The sequence below is a fragment of the Oncorhynchus clarkii genome, chromosome 10 (assembly GCF_045791955.1).
Source record: "Oncorhynchus clarkii lewisi isolate Uvic-CL-2024 chromosome 10, UVic_Ocla_1.0, whole genome shotgun sequence".
In the NCBI taxonomy this organism is placed as follows: domain Eukaryota; kingdom Metazoa; phylum Chordata; class Actinopteri; order Salmoniformes; family Salmonidae; genus Oncorhynchus; species Oncorhynchus clarkii.
Window position 1 is genome coordinate 5,770,663 of NC_092156.1, and position 21,889 is coordinate 5,792,551.

General features: G+C 42.8%; 1 protein-coding gene across 14 annotated transcripts in view; it reads right to left on the bottom strand.

The window, feature by feature from the left end:
- LOC139417948 (la-related protein 1-like) overlaps nucleotides 1-20,694 on the bottom strand; it is a 53,410-nt gene extending 32,716 nt beyond the window's left edge. For 4 of the 14 annotated variants that reach the window (XM_071166971.1, XM_071166969.1, XM_071166968.1 and 1 more), the window contains exons 1-3: nucleotides 20,014-20,673; nucleotides 1,312-1,382; nucleotides 19-84 (exon numbers count right to left, since the gene is read on the bottom strand). In XM_071166971.1, coding sequence (XP_071023072.1) covers nucleotides 19-84; nucleotides 1,312-1,382; nucleotides 20,014-20,410 — 534 coding nt within the window. In that variant the 5' untranslated portion in view covers nucleotides 20,411-20,673. Of the gene's footprint in view, nucleotides 1-18; nucleotides 85-1,311; nucleotides 1,383-20,013 lie in introns of all 14 variants that reach the window. The other 10 variants (XM_071166965.1, XM_071166962.1, XM_071166958.1 and 7 more) reach the window with 4 other exon arrangements.
- Between the last annotated feature and the right edge of the window lie 1,195 nt (nucleotides 20,695-21,889).

Here is a 21,889-nt window from a genome sequence, read left to right on the forward strand (position 1 = left end):
CTCCGGGCGCTGAATTACCTGCGTCTCTTTAGTTGCGATCTCCCCTGGTGTTGGCCAGTTCATAGCATCTCCAAAATCCCCAACCTAAAAAAAAATACATTGAATAAAAAACATCCAAGGAATTTAACACTGTTTAGAGAGTTTGTCCCGAATGGGAACCTAACCCCTATATAGTGCACTACTATAGCACCCTATTCCCTATATAGTGCACTACTATAGCACCCTATTCTCTATATAGTGCACTACTATAGCACCCTATTCCCTATATAGTCCACTACTATAGCACCCTATTCCCTATATAGTGCACTACTTTAGCACCCTATTCCCTATATAGTGCACTACTATAGCACCCTATTCCCTATATAGTGCACTACTATAGCACCCTATTCCCTATATAGTGCACTACTATAGCACCCTATTCCCTATATAGTGCACTACTATAGCACCCTATTCCCTATATAGTGCACTACTATAGCACCCTATTCCCTATATAGTGCACTACTATAGCACCCTATTCCCTATATAGTGCACTACTATAGCACCCTATTCCCTATATAGTGCACTACTATAGCACCCTATTCCCTATATAGTGCACTACTATAGCACCCTATTCCCTATATAGTGCACTACTATAGCACCCTATTCCCTATATAGTGCACTACTATAGCACCCTATTCCCTATATAGTGCAATACTTTTGACCAAGCCCCATAGGGACAGAGAGAAAAAGACCGATGGGGCCCCATAGGGACACAGAGAGAGAGAGAAAGACCAAGGGGGCCCCATAGGGACAGAGAGAGAGAAAGACCCATAGGGGGCCCCATAGGGACAGAGAGCGAGAGAGAGAAAGACAGAGGGGGCCCCATAGAGACAGAGAGCGAGAGAGAGAGAGAGAGAGAGAGAAAGGCCGAGGGGGCCCCATAGGGACAGAGAGCGAGAGAGAGAGAGAGAAAGGCCGAGGGGGCCCCGTAGGGACAGAGAGCGAGAGAGAGAGAAAAAGACTGAGGGTGCCCCATAGGGACAGAGAGAGAGAGAGAGAGCGAGAAAGACCGAGGGGGCCCCATAGGGACAGAGAGAGAGAGAGAAAGACCAACATGACTTTATGCTGATCATATTAAAGCTCCACAACATCAACCAACAGGGTGTGGTCCAGAATAGGTCCTCTTGTACAACAAAGGGAGAAAACAAAAAATCCAAACTGTGTGAATGAAGCACTTTAGAGGGTTTCTAATCATTTGCATACCAGGAAGCATGGCCTGTTTCAAAATACACACACATGCAATGGATTGGCCAGCAGTAGGTGGATTGTTACCTTTCCTCCTCTCCGAGGCCGGGGATTTGGGGCCTTCACCACCTTGGCCGGGCCTGTTGTGGGCGGCAGCTCTGTAGAAACAACAAAAAAAGATGGTGGACATCACAACCAAGGTCTGCCTTGTACAGCCATCGATAAAGATGTCTACTTAACCTCTTGGTTACGTCCCAAACAGCACCTCGTTCTCTATGCAGTACTCTACTGTGGATCAAAACCTTACGGGCTCTGGACAACAGTAACACAACGCATAGGGAACGAGGTGCCATTTGGGAATCAGACCTGGGTCGTCGTTAGGATTTAATGAGTCTCCTAAAAATGAACTAATAACTCCGCACGGTCACGGAGCCATGTTTTTTTTTTTTATCCCCATCAATTCCACTAGCAGAGCAAACTAGGAATACGTTGTGGGATATCCGATGGCTCATGGCGTTGGCAGAAGGAACGCCTTCCGGGTCAAAGCGGGTCACAGGCTCACAAATGGCTCCCTATACTCTCTCGTGGACCACTTATTCTTCATTTAAAAAAAGGCTAATTCTGTGCACAAAATGCAACACTCACTTAAAATGTACAGTACCAGTCAACACCTACTCATTTAAAAGGGTTTTTCCTTTTTAAGATGTCCTACATTGTAGAACAATAGTGAAGACAAAACTATGAAATAACAATAAGGAATCGTGTAAAAACCAATCAAAATATATTTTATATTAATATTTTGCACACTCTTAGTGGCCATTATGGAGCCTGTCTGATATCTCATTTAGGAGGTTATAACAGCCCATTATTGAGCCTGTCTGATCTCTCATTTAGGAGGTTATAGCAGCCCATTATTGAGCCTGTCTGATATCTCATTTAGGAGGTTATAACAGCCCATTATTGAGCCTGTCTGATCTCTCATTTAGGAGGTTATAACAGCCCATTATTGAGCCTGTCTGATATCTCATTTAGGAGGTTATAACAGCCCATTATTGAGCCTGTCTGATCTCTCATTTAGGAGGTTATAACAGCCCATTATCGAGCCTGTCTGATATCTCATTTAGGAGGTTATAACAGCCCATTATCGAGCCTGTCTGATATCTCATTTAGGAGGTTATAACAGCCCATTATCGAGCCTGTCTGATCTCTCATTTAGGAGGTTATAACAGCCCATTATCGAGCCTGTCTGATCTCTCATTTAAGAGGTTATAGCAGCCCATTATTGAGCCTGTCTGATATCTCATTTAGGAGGTTATAACAGCCCATTATTGAGCCTGTCTGATATCTCATTTAGGAGGTTATAACAGCCCATTATTGAGCCTGTCTGATATCTCATTTAGGAGGTTATAACAGCCCATTATTGAGCCTGTCTGATCTCTCATTTAGGAGGTTATAACAGCCCATTATCGAGCCTGTCTGATCTCTCATTTAGGAGGTTATAACAGCCCATTATCGAGCCTGTCTGATCTCTCATTTAAGAGGTTATAACAGCCCATTATTGAGCCTGTCTGATATCTCATTTAGGAGGTTATAGCAGCCCATTATTGAGCCTGTCTGATATCTCATTTAGGAGGTTATAACAGCCCATTATTGAGCCTGTCTGATATCTCATTTAGGAGGTTATAACAGCCCATTATCGAGCCTGTCTGATCTCTCATTTAAGAGGTTATAACAGCCCATTATTGAGCCTGTCTGATATCTCATTTAGGAAGTTATTACATCACATTATGAAGCTGCTAAACCTTCAGTTCTCCATAGGTCAAAGTAAAAAAGTCAATGTGGAGGCTATATACAGGGTATTACAGTACAGAGTCAATGTGGAGGCTATATACAGGGTATTACAGTACAGAGTCAATGTGGAGGCTATATACAGGGTATTACGGTACAGAGTCAATGTGGAGGCTATATACAGGGGGTACCGGTACAGAGTCAATGTGGAGGCTATATACAGGGGGTACCGGTACATAGTCAATATGGAGGCTATATACAGGGGGTACCGGTACAGAGTCAATGTGGAGGCTATATACAGGGGGTACCGGTACATAGTCAATATGGAGGCTATATACAGGGGGTACCGGTACATAGTCAATATGGAGGCTATATACAGGGGGTACCGGTACATAGTCAATATGGAGACTATATACAGGGGGTACCGGTACAGAGTCAATGTGGAGGCTATATACAGGGGGTACCGGTACATAGTCAATATGGAGGCTATATACAGGGGGTACCGGTACATAGTCAATATGGAGACTATATACAGGGGGTACCGGTACAGAGTCAATGTGGAGGCTATATACAGGGGGTACCGGTACAGAGTCAATGTGGAGGCTATATACAGGGGGTACCGGTACAGAGTCAATGTGGAGGCTATATACAGGGTATTACGGTACAGAGTCAATGTGGAGGCTATATACAGGAGGTACCGGTACAGAGTCAATGTGGAGGCTATATACAGGGTATTACGGTACAGAGTCAATGTGGAGGCTATATACAGGGGGTACCGGTACAGAGTCAATGTGGAGGCTATATACAGGGGGTACCGGTACAGAGTCAATGTGGAGGCTATATACAGGGGGTACCGGTACAGAGTCAATGTGGAGGCTATATACAGGGGGTACCGGTACAGAGTCAATGTGGAGGCTATATACAGGGGGTACCGGTACAGAGTCAATGTGGAGGCTATATACAGGGTGTACCGGTACAGAGTCAATGTGGAGGCTATATACAGGGGGGTACCGGTACAGAGTCAATGTGGAGGCTATATACAGGGTATTACAGTACAGAGTCAATGTGGAGGCTATATACAGGGTATTACAGTACAGAGTCAATGTGGAGGCTATATACAGGGGGTACCGGTACAGAGTCAATGTGGAGGCTATATACAGGGGGTACCGGTACAGAGTCAATGTGGAGGCTATATACAGGGGGTACCGGTACAGAGTCAATGTGGAGGCTATATACAGGGGGTACCGGTACAGAGTCAATGTGGAGGCTATATACAGGGTATTACGGTACAGAGTCAATGTGGAGGCTATATACAGGGGGTACCGGTACAGAGTCAATGTGGAGGCTATATACAGGGGGTACCGGTACAGAGTCAATGTGGAGGCTATATACAGGGGGTACCGGTACAGAGTCAATGTGGAGGCTATATACAGGGGGTACCGGTACAGAGTCAATGTGGAGGCTATATACAGGGTGTACCGGTACAGAGTCAATGTGGAGGCTATATACAGGGGGGTACCGGTACAGAGTCAGAGTGGAGGGGCAGCGGTTACGTGCGGGTGGTCATTAGGAAAGCAGTCACAGTCAACTCTTGATTCAGGCCTAAGTAACAGCATGGGAATGTCTGAAAGTATGTGCTCTGGCGATACTGCAGAAACCGAACCACTAAAACCACTAAAAAAAGACTGCACTGTGTTTTAAGTTGAATTAGGACTGACGGTGAATGTACTGCACCTGACCGGAGTTCACATTCATCCGATTATGTAGACCATACTGTACTCTACCAAAGCCTGTCCATTGTGAACCCGGGAGCGCCGTGAAAGCAGTCGCACAACTGACGAACATAAGGAAGCATTGAGCTGGTGAGGTTGTGTAGCACGCTGCTCAGCTGCTGGGCTGTTGACAACCCATGCAAATCTGTATAAATCTCCTTACTGGCAATCATGGCCTCGGACAAAGCCAGACACACAGTGAGAAGTTAAAAAAAAATAAAAAAAATAACTCAGCCAAAGCCACTTACTAAAAGAAAATGGTGAACAGAAGTGTGTGTGTGGGGTGGGATTTCTGTGTTGGGCCTGCCCTCCACTTAAGAGTTATGAATTTCAAACTGTAGCAGGACATGACCTCTTTGTGCTCACTTCTTCAAAAATCAGCTTGTATGCATGTACGCATGCACAGTCCATTGGGAAAGTATTCAGACCCCTTGACTTTTTCCCCACCAAAACAAAACAGAAAAACCTTAATTACATAAGTATTCAGACCCTTTTGATATGGAGACTAGAAATTAAGCTCGGGTGCATCCTGTTTCCATTGATCATCCCTTGAGATGTTTCTAAAACTTGATTGGAGACCACCTGAGGTAAATTCAAATGATTAAACAGGATTTGGAAAAGCACACACACACACACACACACACAATTCTACAGTTTTTGAAGGTCCCAAAGAACACATTGGTCTCCATCATTCATTTGGAACCACCAAGACACCTCCTAGAGCCAAAGCCACTCGATCGGCTATGAAAAGCCAACTGACATTTACTCCTGAGGTGCTGACCTGTTGCACCCTCTACAACCAATGTGACAATTATTTGGCTGGTCATCTATGAACGTTTGAACATCTTGGTCATGTTCTGTTATAATCTCCACCCGGCACAGCCAGAAGAGGACTGGCCACCCCTCATAGCCTGGTTCCTCTCTAGGTTTCTTCCTAGGTTCCTGCCTTTCTAGGGAGTTTTTCCTAGCCACCGTGATTCTACATTGCTTGCTGTTTGGGGTTTTAGGCTGGGTTTCTAAAAAATATATATGTTTTTGCTTTGTCATTATGAGGTATTGTGTAAATTGTTACATTAAGACTAACGTAACAAAATGTGGAAAAAGTCGAGGGGGTCTGAATACTTTCCGAATGAGTACCAGTCAAAAGTTTGGACACCTAGTAATTTTAAGGGTTTTTCTATATTTTCACTATTTTCTACATTGTAGAATAATAGTGAAGACATCAAAACTATGAAATATCACATATATTCATGTCATGTAGTAACCAAAAAAGTATTAAACAAATCAAAATATATTGTATATTTGAGATTCTTCAAAGTAGCCACCCTTTGCCTTGACAGCTTTGCACACTCTTAGCATTCTCTCAACCAGTTTCATGAGGTAGTCACCTGGAATGCATCTCAATTAACAGGTGTGCCTTGTTAAAAGTTCATTTGTGGAATTTCTTTCCTTCTTAATGCGTTTGAGCCAAACCAGTTGTGTTGTGACATGGTAGGGGTGGTATACTGAAGATACCAAATAGGGCTAAAAGACCAAGTCCATATTATGGCAAGAACAGCTCAAATAAGCAAAGAGAAATGACAGTCCATTACTTTAAGTCATGAATAATAATAAGAGACTTGCTTTGGCCAAGAAACACAACCAAAGGACATTAGACTGGTGGAAATCTGTCCTTTGGTGTGATGAGTCCAAATTTGAGATTTTTGGTTCCAACCGCCGTGTCTTTGTGAGACGCAGAATCGGTGAACAGATGATCTCCGCATGTGTAGTTCCCACCGTGAAGCATGGCGGTCGTGTGATGGTGCTTAGCTGGTGACACGGTCTTGTGATTTATTTAGAATTACAAAGCACACTTAACCAGCATGGCTACCACAGCATTCTGCAGCGATACGCCACCCCATCTGGTTTGCGCTTAGTGGGACTATCATTTTTTCCCCCAACAGGACAATGACTCAACACACCTCTAGGCTGTGTAAGGGCTATTTGACCAAGGAGGAGAGTGATGGAGCGCTGCATCAGATGACCTGACCTCCACAATCACCCGAACTCAACCCAATTAAGATGGTTTGGGATGAGCTGGACCGCAGAGTGAAGGAAAAGCAGCCAACAAGTGCTCAGCATATGTAGGAACTCCTTCAAGACTGTTGGAAAAGCATTCCAGGTGAAGCTAGTCGAGAGAATTCCAATAGCATGCAAAGCTACGATCAAGGCAAAGGGTGGCTACTTTGAAGAATCTAAAATATATTTTGATTTGTTTAACACTTTTTTTTGGTTACTACATGATTCCATATGTATCATTTCATAGTTTTGATTAAAAAAATATAATTGTAATAAAAAAAGGATGAAAAAAAAAAAAAAAAACGAGATTCGCTTTTCTTACGCGTTTCAAAGTACAGATTTAAATTAGACGCAAACAAATCCACCAATTAGCAACTATAGATGGTGACTGACCGACAGCTACACCTCAAGCACGGCCTTCGACTGCTGCGCCACTCGTCAACTAACCCATCCGTAGGATTCATCATATTCATCTTCAACTCTTAATGAGATTGCGACAGATCACCTCTGAATGAAAGAATGTGTGGTTACCAAACATTAAAAAAGAGAACCCGAGCCAACTGGACCAATCCAGAGCGGCGCGAGAGCAGGGTGGAACTGAACTCATAGGACTAAAGATTGACTATGACCCTCTCTAATGACCTCCTGACCTTTTTGATAGGGGGTGGATTACCCGAGAGTTCCACAGTCGAAGGTAATGGCTGTCAAAGAACTTGAACGCTTCTGACCTGATGAATTGGGCAAACAGTTGTGCGTAGGGGGAGGGGTGGTTTGGGGCCTATGTTGATTGCCATGTGCTAACAAAATGGTTTCCTCAACTATTTATTAGATAAAAAAGGTGTTGACGTCCCAAAAGCTACATCCCCCACAGCTGACGACACCAATCGTTTTCTATCGCAAGAACTCATGCCAGAGCCCAACTAGAATGTTATTTTATTACACCACCTAAGCTACTGATTTTCAGGCAACAGCCTTACTCTCGGCAACAAGCCAGTCTCGTTTCATAAAAAATAAAAAAGGTGCATGTACTCTGGTCTAAAAAAAAATATTAACCATTAACTTTCAAAAGATAAAATGTCCCCAATTCTCAAAATCCTAAATGCTATCAGCAAAGCTGATAGTGACCTCAGGGTGTTTTTCAGTAAGACCTTTCAAACGACAACAACAAAACACATTTAAAAAATAATGCTAAAACGAAGATAAGAGGTCTTAATTAACATGGTGTGTTTCCACACTTAAGCAGTAGCATTAAAAACCCCATTGTCACACTGATTAAAAGAACTGGGCCAAAGGGTCTCGCTCTATGAAAAAAGCTAATAAAGCCATTGGAACAAAAGCAACAACAACAAAAAAAAAACTTGCAACACACAGCTTGAGGTTAAGACGCAGGAGAGTAAAATGATCCAGGGACCGCAGTAATACAGTTTCAAACTGTCAAGAGGGAATTAACATTTTAGAAAAGCTTGACTTTGTACATGCCCTCTCTTCAAAACGGTTCCTCTTGAACACAGACCAAACTCAAGGATGGCGTGTTCAGTGGTGAACGATGTAACCCACGTGGGTATTAGGCATGCCTTCCACACTGTGCTCCATGCAAATCAGATTTTTTAAAAAAAAATTTTTAAAGGTCAGCTGTGAGAAGACGAGCTATGTCTCGAATGGCCTATACCAAGGGGTAGCCTGGCAGTTAAAGAGTGTTGGGCCAGTAACCCGAAAGGTCGCTGGTTCAAATCCCAAAGCCAACTCGGTGAAAAATCTGTTGATTCCCCCTTCAGCTAGGCACTTAACTCTAATTGCTCGTGTAAGTCGCACTGGATAAGAGCGTCTGCTAATCAGTGGTTCAGGGTCAGCAACAGGCACATAAAAGTAGTTTATTTGGGGGAGGGGGGGGTCTGTAGAGAGAGAGAAGGAGAGAGAAGGGGTAGAGAAGGTGAGAGAGAGGGTAGAGAAGGTGAGAGAGAGGGTAGAGAAGGAGAGAGAGAGGGTAGAGAAGGTATCTAGTTGATGATCCCTGCTGTTGCCTGTAGTGCAGAATACCAGCGATAAGGCATAACCAAACGTGCGTTATCAGAAATAAAAATGTCATTACCTGGAATATGGCACATAAGGGCCTCTGTTCATATTTTAATTCAATTTCAGTTTAGCTGATGGGAAGTTTTACACTGTAAAACAAAGGTGAAATGATGTCTCCAGATCAATATCAGGCGTCGTCTTTTTCCCCAAAAGTAAAGAAGTTGAAACAATTACACTTTTAGTGAAAAAAATATATGACCGTGTGGTGTGTGTGTGTGTGTGTGTAGTAAGGACTTCAAGGGAAGTACAGCAGTGTGCTCAACCTGCTCAACCTCGTGAGAGCATTGTTAAGTGATCTGGAACACCACTCCAGTGTGTGTGTTCAGCCCGGCAGCAAGTCGCTCTGGTCCAGTCTTCACCTGTGAGGGATCGTCAACCACGTGGGCTGCAGCCCTGTGACAGCTCCTGGGAAATGCAGCACTAGGCCCAGTCGCGCCCTCTCTCTCGCCCTCACCCTCTCTCTCTCTCACCCACCCTCTCTCTCACCCACCCTCTCTCTCACCTACACCCCCTCTCTCTCACCCTCACCCCCTCTCTCTCACCCTCACCCCCTCTCTCTCACCCTCACCCCCCCTCTCTCACCCTCACCCCCCCTCTCTCTCTCCCTCACCCTCTCTCTCTCCCTCACCCTCTCTCTCTCCCCCTCTCTCTCTCCCTCACCCTCGCTCTCTCCCTCTCACCCTCTCTCTCTCACCCTCTCTCTCTCACCCTCTCTCTCACCCTCTCTCTCACCCTCTCTCTCACCCTCTCTCTCAGTCCATGTATCCCTCCCTGCAGTCAAGATCAGAGCAAGTTTCTGCAGTCGTGTGCACACACAGCCAGAGGCAATGATTAGCATTAGCCAGCTGTCATGGCCGCCCCCCCCCTCCCAACCAGCTTCCCTCTATCCACCCCGCGTCACTCCCTCTTCCCATCCTACTCGCGCATTCTCATAGCCCCCTCCATCCCCTCCAAACCTCTTCAGGTGGAGAACACAGCCTCATTCTCAGGACAGTTACAGTGCAGAGTCCCTGAAAATTAGCAACAAACAAAAAACACGATATGGGGGCTATTAATAAGCACTGTGCCACGTAAGTCTTAAACACTGTACAGGGGGGGGGGGGGGGCAACCGCTAGCCAATCATGTTGCTACTTTAGGACACGTAGTATGTTTGTACTCAGCTCAGCTGTGTTGCAAAGCCACGGTAAGAAGCACAGCGCTAACCAGCTAACATTTGCAATTGGATTAAACATCCCAGTTGCCACAAACAAGATAATCAAAGCAAGCAACCTATAAATGGGATGTCTGTCTGAGAGCTTAATTAGAGCATGTGAGAAGTGCTTATTAAATCCTCACGCAGCGGATATGAAAAGACACCAAATAAATCTTGTTTATTATTATTATTATTATTTTTTTTTTTTAAAAGCATGAGTTATTTCGGCCAGAAGCCGATCTAGAACTGGGTCGGATTAGATTCAAGGAGCACAGTAGGAGAGCTGCTGCAGCACGGGATGACTGAGGCCAGTGGGAACCAAATATGGAGGAAAAGACAGGATGCATGCCACCAGCAGCCACACTGCCCCTCCCACACACACACACCACTCTTGAAGACTCTTGCTAGTTCACGTGATCAGAAGGGTGACATCACCACCCGCCGAGTAACAGACTCAGACACTACACTGCTGGTTGAGCTGCAGAGAGGTCACTGTCTCTGCCTGTGGCCACCCACCCCACACCCTAGAACAGTGAGTTTTCACTGGGATGTGTCCATATCGCTGTGCCCAGACAGATGCAGCTCTTTAAAGATAAAAAAAAAGAAGTTTTTTTAAAAGGCCAGAGCTGAGACACAAACCTGGGTAGACGGCGTTGATCTATGGAAAAAGCCGAGAGAAATCGAGGACTTTCTTTTTCTGCCTATTATCATGGTAGACTGGTACCGCAATGAACCCAAAGGGGGCTTTCTCAAACAAAAATTCAGAGCTGAATACATAGTTCATACTGTCGGGTCAAAAGAGGACATGGCCATTTTGTTCTGAGGGAAAACCCTGACAAAAAAAAAAGAGGTCTACTCCACCACAAAACTAGGGCTGGGGGAAAACGGCAAAAATATATCACAATATTTTTCTAATATTTGACAGTATTTTATGTTTTCGAATAATAAAATGTCTACAGTTGCTTTATGAGTAGTGCATGACCCTAGAGTGGCAATAAAACATTGATTTCAAGTGATTTCATACGGGTCTTACAAGTGATTTCATACGGGTCTTACAAGTGATTTCATACGGGTCTTACAAGTGATTTCATACGGGTCTTACAAGTGATTTCATACGGGTCTTACAAGTGATTTCATACGGGTCTTACAAGTGATTTCATACGGGTCTTACAAGTGATTTCATACGGGTCTTACAAGTGATTTCATACGGGTCTTACAAGTGATTTCATACGGGTCTTACAAGTGATTTCATATGGGTCTTACAAGTGATTTCATATGGGTCTTTCTCCATTCTGATTAAACAGTATATATATATATTTTTTTAAACTTCAACCGCATCTTCTGGGAATGAGTAGCAGGCAGTTGAATTATGGGCATGCATTTCATCCGGACGTGAAAATCCTGCCCCGTCACCAATAAGTTCTCTAGGATAGGGGGCAGCATTCGGAATTTTGGATGAAAAGCGTGCCCAAATTAAACTGCCCGCTACTCAGGCCCAGAAGCTACGATGTGCATATTATTGGTAGATTTGGATAATTTAAAAAAACTGACGTTTCTACAACTGTTTGAACCATGTCTGTGGGTATAACAGAACTTATTTGGCAGGCGAAACCCCGAGGACAACCCGTTCAGATTGTTTTTTTGGGGGGGGTCACTCTTTCAATGGGTTTTCATTGGGAATCCACATTTCTAAGGGACCTTCTTGCAGTTCCTATCACTTCCACCGTATGTCAACAGTCTTTAGAAATTGGTTGAGGTTTTTCCTTTGAGAAATGAAGTAACACTGTTCAGAATGAGGCTCGAGGGAAGTGTACTCTGTCAGAGCCGCGTGACCTGAAAGCTAGCTCCACTTTGTTTTCCTCCGGTATTGAACACTGATCATCCAGTCTTCAATTTTATTGATTATTTACGTTACAAAATGCCTGAAGTTGTATTACAAAAGTAGTTTGAAATGTTTGGACAAAGCTTACAGGTAACTTTTGTAGTCATGTTGCGCGAGTTAGAACCAGTGTTTTTCTGGATCAAACGCACCAAATAAATGGCAATTTTGGATGTATATCGACAGAATTACTTAAACAAAAGGACCATTTTTGATTTTTATGGGACATATTGGAGTGCCAACGGAAGAAGCTCAAAGTTAAGGCATGAATTAGATCTTTATTTCTGCGTTTTGTGATGGTCTGTGTTTGTTTGCTTGGGTGCCATCCTCAGATAATAACATTGTTTGACTTCGCCGTAAAAGCATTTTTGAAATCTGACACGTTGGCTGGATTCACAACAAGTGTAGCTTTAATTTGGTATATTGAATGTGTGATTTCATGGAAGTTTAATTTTTATAGTAATTTATTTGAATTTGGCGCTCTGCATTTTCACTGGATGTTGGCCAGGTGGAACGCTACCGTCCCACATATCCCAGAGAGGTTAAAAGTTCTTTCCTCACCATCTTAAATAAGCATGCCCCATTCAAAAAATGTAGAACCAGGAACAGATATCCCTTGGTTCTCTCCAGACCTGACTGCCCTTGACTAGCACAAAAAAGATAAGGAGAGAGGTTAAGGGCTCACCCCAATTATTCGACTGGTCGATTGCTTGGTCGATAGGCTGCTGGTCGAACAAGATTTTTAGTCGAGCAGTAGTATATATGTATGTATATAAACTCAGTAACAAAAAAAAATAAAACATCCTCTCACTGTCAACTGCGTTTATTTTCTGCAAACTTAACGTGTAAATATTTGTATGAACATAAAAAGATTCAATAACCGAGACATAAACTGAACAAGTTCCACAGACATGCGACTAACAGAAATTGAATAATGTGTCCCTTAACGGGGGGGGGGGGGGTCAAAATCAAAAGTAGCAGTCAGTATCTGGTGTGGCCACCAGCTGCATTAGGTACTGCAGTGCATCTCGTCCTCATGGACTGCACCAGATTAGCCAGTTCTTGCTGTGAGATGTTACCCCACTCTTCCACCAAGGCACCTGCAAGTTCCGGGATATTTCTGGGGGGAATGGCCCTAGCCCTCACCCTCCGATCAAACAGGTCCCAGAAGTGATCAACGGGTTTGAGATCCGGGCTCTTCGCTGGCCAATGCAGAACACTGACATTCCTGTCTTGCAGGAAATCACACACAGAATGAGCAGTATGGCTGGTGGCATTGTCATGCTGGAGGGTCATGTCAGGATGAGCCTGCAGGAAGGGTACCACATGAGGTAGGAGGATGTCTTCCCTGTAACGCACAGCGTTGATATTGTGAAATGGCTAGCTAGTTAGCGGGGTGCAAGCTAATAGCGTTTCAAACGTCACTCGCTCTGAGGCTTGGAGTAGTTGTTCCCCTTGCTCTGCATGGGTAACGCTGCTTCGATGGTGGCTGTTGTCGTTGTGTTCCTGGTTCGAGCCCAGGGAGGAGCGAGGAGAGGGACGGAAGCTATACTGTTATACTGGCAATACTAAAGTGCCTATAAGAACATCCAATAGTCAAAGGTTAATGAAATACAAATGGTATAGAGAGAAATAGTCCTATAATAACTACAACCTAAAACTTCTTACCTGGGAATATTGAAGACTCGTGTTAAAAGGAACCACCAGCTTTCATATGTTCTCATGTTCTGAGCAAGGAACTGAAACGTTAGCTTTCTTACATAGCACATACTGCACTTTTACTTTCTTCTCCAACGCTTTGTTTTTGCATTATTTAAACCAAATTGAACATATTTCATTATATATTTGCGGCTAAATTGATTGTATTGATGTATTATATTAAGTTAAAATAAGTGTTCATTCAGTATTGTTGCAATTGTCATTATTACAAATTAATGGCATATATATATATATATATAAATATTGTATTAAATCGTCCGATTAATCGGTATCGGCGTTGAAAAATCATAATCGGCCGACCTCTAGTTTGGACCGCTCCTGTCAATGTTGAGTAAGGACACGCACCTGATTACACATAGAAAGAAGTAAGCCTATTGGCTACCAGGCCTGATTACACATAGAAGTAGGCATAGAAATGTTCCCATTTGGGGATCTGATAGTGTTTTGAAAAATCTTTCCAGCTCTCCCCCTTTTGATAACCACTCAACGTGAAAGGGAAAAATATCATACTCTGATCTGGTGGAAAGTCATACAATAGGCCTAACTGCACAATGGCGCGGTAAACTCTCAGAATATTTTATACATTGTTTTAAGTAGCTTGAGGCTGGACCCAAGTTATTAGTTGATACAATGGTTCAAGTTCATTGCAGATGGGCCACGCTTGGTCAATATGATTTATAGGGCATTTATTTTTTTAAATCAGGAAATGTTCCACCTGCAGACTGCATTGTTTTTATTTGTTGGCTTTATAGGCTGTTTTTACATAGTTGGCAATGGCAATAAAATTTGCTTTTTTAGGTTAACCACATGACAATTATTATGAAATACAAAGATGTAAATGAAACCGTTCCACATCGATGTGCATATGAAAACCATAACTGGCACGCAGATCGGTAGAAGTGGTAAGATAAACTGGTATTCCCCACGTGAGAGTTTGCCAATTCCTCCCGTGGGCCATTACCGGCAACTTCTGGAGAGTAACGGCAGCGTCTGTGAAAGCCAGTAGAGGAGGACGGTCGGGACAGGTTCGTTTTTCATCTGATTATCTTGATCTCTGGTTCCCTCGAGTCATCAAACAGTGAGCTAAATGCCTGTATAGTCGATTTCACTAAAACACATAGGGTGTCTATATATGGAGAAAAAAAAACATTTTAAAATGTAGACTTCTATTTTTTTTTTTTGCCTGGGACGGTACTAGCGAGCACACTTGTTCGGTTAGCCGCCAGCCGAACTGAAGGTAAAACCTACAGGTTAGCCGCCTTAACTCTCATTCATCGTCCATGAATAAAGATGTCCTGCATCTTTATCCCACATTAGCCATCTACACATCAGCACTACCAGGTTGTGACCCCAGCAGAGTCCTGACACCTTTGAAACTACAAAGGCTCAGTAGCCTTCTGTTTCAGGGCAACAACAAAGAGTCTCCTCTCGTGGGTGAGAACGCAGACACTAAAGAGGAGACAGACAGGTGAGAACGCAGACACCAAAGAGACAGTCATCGTGCTAATTTTGACCCGACTACTACCACTTGGGCTCCCCGGTGGCGCAGTGGTCTAAGACACTGCATCTCAGTCACTGCAGTACCTCGTTCGAATCCAGGCTGCGTCACATCCAGCCGTGATTGGGAGTCACATAGGGCGGTGCTTAATTGGCCCCGTCATTGTAAATAAGAAATTGTTCTTAACTGACTTGCCTAGTTAAATAAAGATAAAATAAATAAAAATGTGTTTTCTACGCATACTAGGTCTGAGGAACCATCTGAGGGTTTCTACAAAGACTTCAGGAACATGGTTGGAGAGCCCTGTACTAGTACGAATGCAATTAAAAGTGCCTCAATTTTCACTTGTTTGAAGGTTCCAGAGCACTAAAGAAATGCTGACAGTCATTCCTAATCCGAGTCGCCAAAACAAGTCAGCAAAACTTGAGGCTTCCACACACCCCGCACCGAATTTAGATCAGGACACCAAACTCATTCCTGGTCAGCTTACCCTCCTGTAGGTTTTTCACTTCAACCACAGTTGTAACTAACTTGGTTCAGTTTATAAACCACATAATTATTAGAATCCGGTGCTCTAGATTAGGGTTGGCGGTAAAACCTACAGGACAGTAAAAGGCGCTGCATGGTCAATCAGACACCTGCATTGGCCGTGCAGCACTTCCGGTGATAGAGCCTCTGCATAAGTCAGGGCACTCAAAGGTCTTGTCAAGGAAGTGAGATTGAGTTTACACATGATCTCTCCCCCCCCCCAACCCAACCATCAACCAATCGTGTCAATGCAGGAGCTATACAGAGCCCTCCGCATTGGTACAAAATTTGGAAGGCACACAGCGATGCAGAGTTCAATTTGACCCCTGGATGCTTCCGGAGCCACACCTACAATATGGATCCTCTGACCACATTTCCGGATCAAGCACAAATTGGCTTTAAGCTCGATAGGAACAGGGTTGGAGAGTCCTGATCTAGCGCTGGTCTGCCAATCATTCAGTACGCTGTGTTTTAGGGACCACCCACACCCAATTAGAGGTCGCCCGATTAATCGGAATGGCCGATTTCAATTTTTCATAACAATCGGAATTTTTGGGCCCCGTTTTTTTTACACCTTTATTTAATCTTTATTTAACTAGGCAAGTCAGTTAAGAACACATTCTTATTTTCAATGACGGGTTAACTGCCTTGTTCAGGGGCAGAACGACAGATTTTCACCATGTCAGCTTGGGGGACCAATCTTGCAACCTTAACTAGTCCAACGCAATAACGACCTGCCTCTCTCTCGCTGCACTCCACAAGGAGGCTGCCTGTTACGCAAATGCAGTAAGCCAAGGTAAGTTGCTAGCTAGCATTAAACTTATCTTATAAAAAACAATCAATCATAATCACTAGTTAACTACACATGGTTGATGATATTATAGATATTATCTAGCGTGTCCTGCGTTGCATATAATCTGACTGAGCATACAAGTATCTGACTGAGCGGTGGTAGGCAGAAGCAGGCGCGTAAACATTCATTCTAACAGCACTTTTGTGCATTTTGCCAGCAGCTCTTCATTGTGTGTCAAGCATTGCGCTGTTTATGACTTGAAGCCTATCAACTCCCGAGATGAGGCTTGTGTAACCAAAGTGAAATGGCTAGCTAGTTAGCGCGCACTAATTGTCGTTGTGTTGCTGGTTCGAGCCCAGGGAGGAGCGAGGAGAGGGACGGAAGTTATACTGTTACACTGGCAATACTAAAGTGCCTATAAGAACATCCAATAGTCAAAGGTTAATGAAATACAAAATGGTATAGAGGGAAATAGTCCTATAATAACTACAACCTAAAACTTCTTACCTGGGAATATTGAAGACTCATGTTAAAAGGAACCACCAGCTTTCATATGTTCTCATGTTCTGAGCATGGAACTGAAACGTTAGCTTTCTTACATAGCACATATTGCACTTTTACTTTCTTCTCTAACACTTTGTTTGTGCATTATTTAAACCAAATTTAACATGTTTCATTATTTACTTTATGCCAAATAGATTTTTATTGATGTATTATATTAAGTTAAAAGTGTTCATTCAGTATTATTGTAATTGTCATTATTACAAAAAATATATCTAAAAAAGGCCGATTAATTGGTATCGGCCCTTTTTTGGTCCTCCAATAATCGGTATCGACGTTGAAAAATCATAATCGGTCGACCTCTACACCCAATGTAAATGTCTGACTGCCGACTTTTTACACACAATGTAAAAAAGAAAGTAAGAAAATTGGTGTACTAAATCTCTATTGGTGTCTGAGCCCTTATAATACATACATACATACTAGACTCAAGTAAAACATCCAAGATGAGATTTGACAAAAATAAAATATGGCCAGTTTAACGCTTCAAAACATGCTTCAGTCCCTCCCTTCCTTCCTGTACTTATCCAACTTGGTGAGAATATGGCAACAAGTAAGCATCTGTAAGGGGTAATAGGACACAAACAGGTTTAGTACCAAACGGCATAAGCAAATATCAAAATATCAACCAGACAAATAACATTACGACTTAAAAAGGTTATGAAACGTTCAAATCAAAGTTTAAACAGGTGTTTTCAAACCTCTAGTGCAAAATGAAGCCACATCCCAAGACATTGGTTGAATAAATCTAGCTATATGTCCTCATTTAATAATGTTAAAAAATTGTCCCTTATTAAAGCTGTTTATTCAAGGAAGCATGATAATATCAGAGACATGAGTAGGGATCTGTGAAGATGTAGACATATGGCACAACGTGTACCATACTCCATGTACAGCTCATCAGTGTACATCCGTATTGGATTCCTAACCAGCATTTCTCGAGGGGTAAGACAATGATTCTTGACTATCACTGGCGTTTCATGCAATTGAGATGCCATGAAATAGACTTTAGGCAAAAATGACAATATTTGTACATGTCAACTACCTTAAAATCTTACACCGAATTACAGTTTTGGTGATTAAGAAAACGGTGTTTGAATCAATTCACATTAGATTTCACAGTAATGCATAACATTTCGCCATGTATCAAAACAACATGTGGCAGACTTGATGATACTAGCAACACTAGCTAGTAGCTAGCTGGCTGACTGTGCGTGGGGGAGGGGAGAGCGTCTGAGTAGTGAGGCCTAGTTGCATTGTTTACGCCCGTTTTTGTCATTACCGCAAAAGCCAAGCAAACAAAAGCCCCCTAAATAATATGACAACGACCACACTTTGACGTGATCTGCTGTTAGAATGTACCAAGCATTAGTTATCACCGTTATAAATCGACGATAGAGAAGAAAAAAAATCACATGGCTGAACGGACCACGTTGTCTTGACATAACTACTGAGGAATTCTGGGATACACACATTTTTTGCACCGGTCTCCTCCCAATATCGGTGTCAAACGCATGTGGTGACTTCCGCTAACTAACTAGTGATTAAAACGACGTCCTTCCTACATGTTATTCTTTATCGGGCGGTTCCGACTTGGTCGTCTACGGCGACAAGTCCCACAAGCAACCAAATTGGCTTGTCCACGTTTATATCTAGCTAAGTCGCTAGCATAGCAAAGGGCTAGCTAGTTTAGTGGCTAGCTCCAAGCTAGCATGTGATCATGAGATGGATGAATCATTACAATTTAAGAGCCAGTTATCTACCCGTAATGACAGTCTAAATTGAACACACAACTTAGCATGTTCTACGAGGAGACACCAATTAAAATGGTTATAAATTCGTAATAAACATTGCCAACTACATTTTTTGGTTTGTTTTAAATACAACTATTGTTCCTTTGCATTTAGTGGAAGGGAACACGTGGAGAGGACACGTGACGTTGCAATAAACCTAGCTATTTGTTTTAACATGTTAAGCGTTAAATAAAACTGCGCAAATTGTTTCAGGGGGTTTGCATTATATATCAATATATATTGTTGCAATGTGTCAAACATGTAGTGTTTATAAATAACGTGGATTTGGATTCCGGTTAGCTCCAACATGAGGATTAGCTACCTTGGCCTAGTCGCTATTGTTAGCCATCGGCACTCACTTTCAGCGTGCTAGGCTAATATTTATCAACTGAAAACAAGAGCTTCAATTATCTAAATTGGTAGTATGTCCCTAAACAGTGCTTCACAAACCTGGACAAAAATAGTGCCTAGTTAGAAATGGCTATGTTATACCTGGCGTTTAAACAGTAAAAGTTAAAACCCAAAACGCGTGTCACCGGTGACAATGGTAAGTTAGTCATTCGCATTGCTGCTTCAGTTCAGACTTCGTCTATACAACCATGTTAACGAGTTAAATTAGTTCGCAAGTCACTTCATCGGCAACTAGCACAAAAGAGACTGAGTTGTGCAAAAGAAAAATGACGCCCATGCGTCTAGTAAGTGTAACGATGGTGTTAAAATATCACGACACATGAAACCTCACTTGGTTCAACTTGTACCCGACGAAGGCCTGACGCTAAGCACACACAAAAGCTCAACGTTTGTTATTGCATTTGCACAAAAATGTACGAAGTAGGTGATCTTCTGAAAGAGACGAGTACCATGTTTGGAACGTCAACTCCAATTAGATCTTAGAAGAAGCTTTTACAATCCACTATTCCAGAAATAGTTTGGGGCCTTGCTCTATATATAGCTAGTTAGAGCAGTCTACTAGATACGAGCAAGCTTGCAATGCAGCATTATCCTGCGAGGAACTCCCCACTATCATATCTGACAGCAGATCATGCTTGGCATTTATTAAGTGGCTCTAGTGAATGCACCATAAACACAGTAGCCACCACACACAAAAAAACGTGTTATGGGAGGAATACAAACCATGATGTGCTTGTCCATTCACGTTGACCACGGTCACCGCATTCATTTTCTGAGTCCATGGGTTCACCTTGGGCGGGGGTGCTTCAGCAAACTCCTTTTTGCTACATTTCACATAGTCTTCCGTTTGTCCGGTCGTGTGCTTTTCTTGATCCAGGATGTCTTTCTCTTGATTGTTACTTTCTTCTTTTGCCTGTTTTGAGTTTTGCTCCTTCATTGCGACCCCCCCCAGTTCCGAGTTGTCTGCTTTCATATTGCTACCGTCGTCGGCAACACCCGTCTGCTTGGCCCCCTTTTCCAGACAGTCCTCTCCGTGTTGTATCGTCTTGCTCGCATGCCCATGCTCCTCTTCTTTGATAAGAGGATTGTTGGGTAGGAGAGTCTCCACCTGAGTGGCCATTTCCCCTTTTCCTCACGATATCCCCAAATTCGCCTTCAACTCAAGAATGGTAAATGTTCAGTATTCCTCGAGTAAACTCGTTTCTATCGTTACTCCACTCCACCCCTAGACCAAATAGCCTTCAGTCTAAGACGCAGAGTGGTTTGTGTTGAATTAAAACATATAAAAAGCGTCCGAAAGACTTTAAAATTACAAGATAATCTTCACCGCTAGCAGCAATATGGATGATCACCACCACGCGATAGAAGGGTGCGCGCACGTACGATGGAGGGGCGTAACCACGCAAAGATGTGCGCGCAATAGGTTGTTATCAATAACGCCATATTTCGTTACGTCTAAGAAGCAATTCATTCCCAGCTGGGTGGCAAACCTACATCCCGCTCCAATGGGTTACAGTGCAAAACATTGCTGGAGTATACCTCTATCTCTCAATATTGACCACAATTTAATTCGATTTGAGTGATATAAAAATACAAGTGACAAGTATTGTTTTTATGTAAATGTTTTAGTCATATTCTGTACTAGTCAAAAGTTTGGACACACCTAGTAATTTCAGGGTGTTTCTTTATTTTGTACTATTTTCTACATTGTAGAATAATAGTGAAGACATCAAACTAAGGGAATAACACATGGAAACATGTAGTAACCAACAAAAAAAAGTTAAACAAATCAAAATATATTTTAGATTTGAGATTCTTCAAAGTAGCCACCCTTTGCCTTGACAGCAGCTTTTCACATTCTTGGCATTCTCTCAACCAGCTTCATGAGGTAGTCACCTGGAATTCATTTCAATTAACAGGTGTGCCTTGTTAAAAGTACATTTTTTGAATTTCTTTCCTTCTTAATGCGTTTGAGCCAATCAGTTGTGTTGTGACAAGGTAGGGGTGGTATACAAGATAGCCCTATTTACTTTAAGACATGAAGGTCGGTCAATCAGGAAAATGTCAAGAAATATGAGTTTCTTCACGTGCAGTCGCAAAAACCATCAAGCGCTATGATGAAATTGGCTCTCATGAGGACCACCACAGGAAGGCCCAGAGTTACCTAATGCTGCAGAGGATAAGTTCATTAGAGTTAACTGCACCTCAGAAATTGAAGCCCAAATAAATGTTTCACAGAATTCAAGTAACAGACACATCTCAACATCAACTGTTCAGAGGAGACTGTGTGAATCAGGCCTTCATGGTCCAATTGCTACAACAACAGCAAAACTCCTAAAGGACATCAATAAGAAGTCTTGCTTGGGCCAAGAAACACGAGCAATGGACATTAAACCGTTGGAAATCTGTCCTCAAGTCCAAATTTGAGATTTTTGGTTCTAACCGCCGTGAATTCAAGGCACACTTAACCAGCATGGCTACGCAGCGAAACGCCATCCCATCTGGTTTGTGTTTAGTGGGAATGTAATTTGTTTTTCAACATGACAATTTATTTATTTATTTTACCTTTGTTTAACCAGGTAGGCAAGTTGAGAACAAG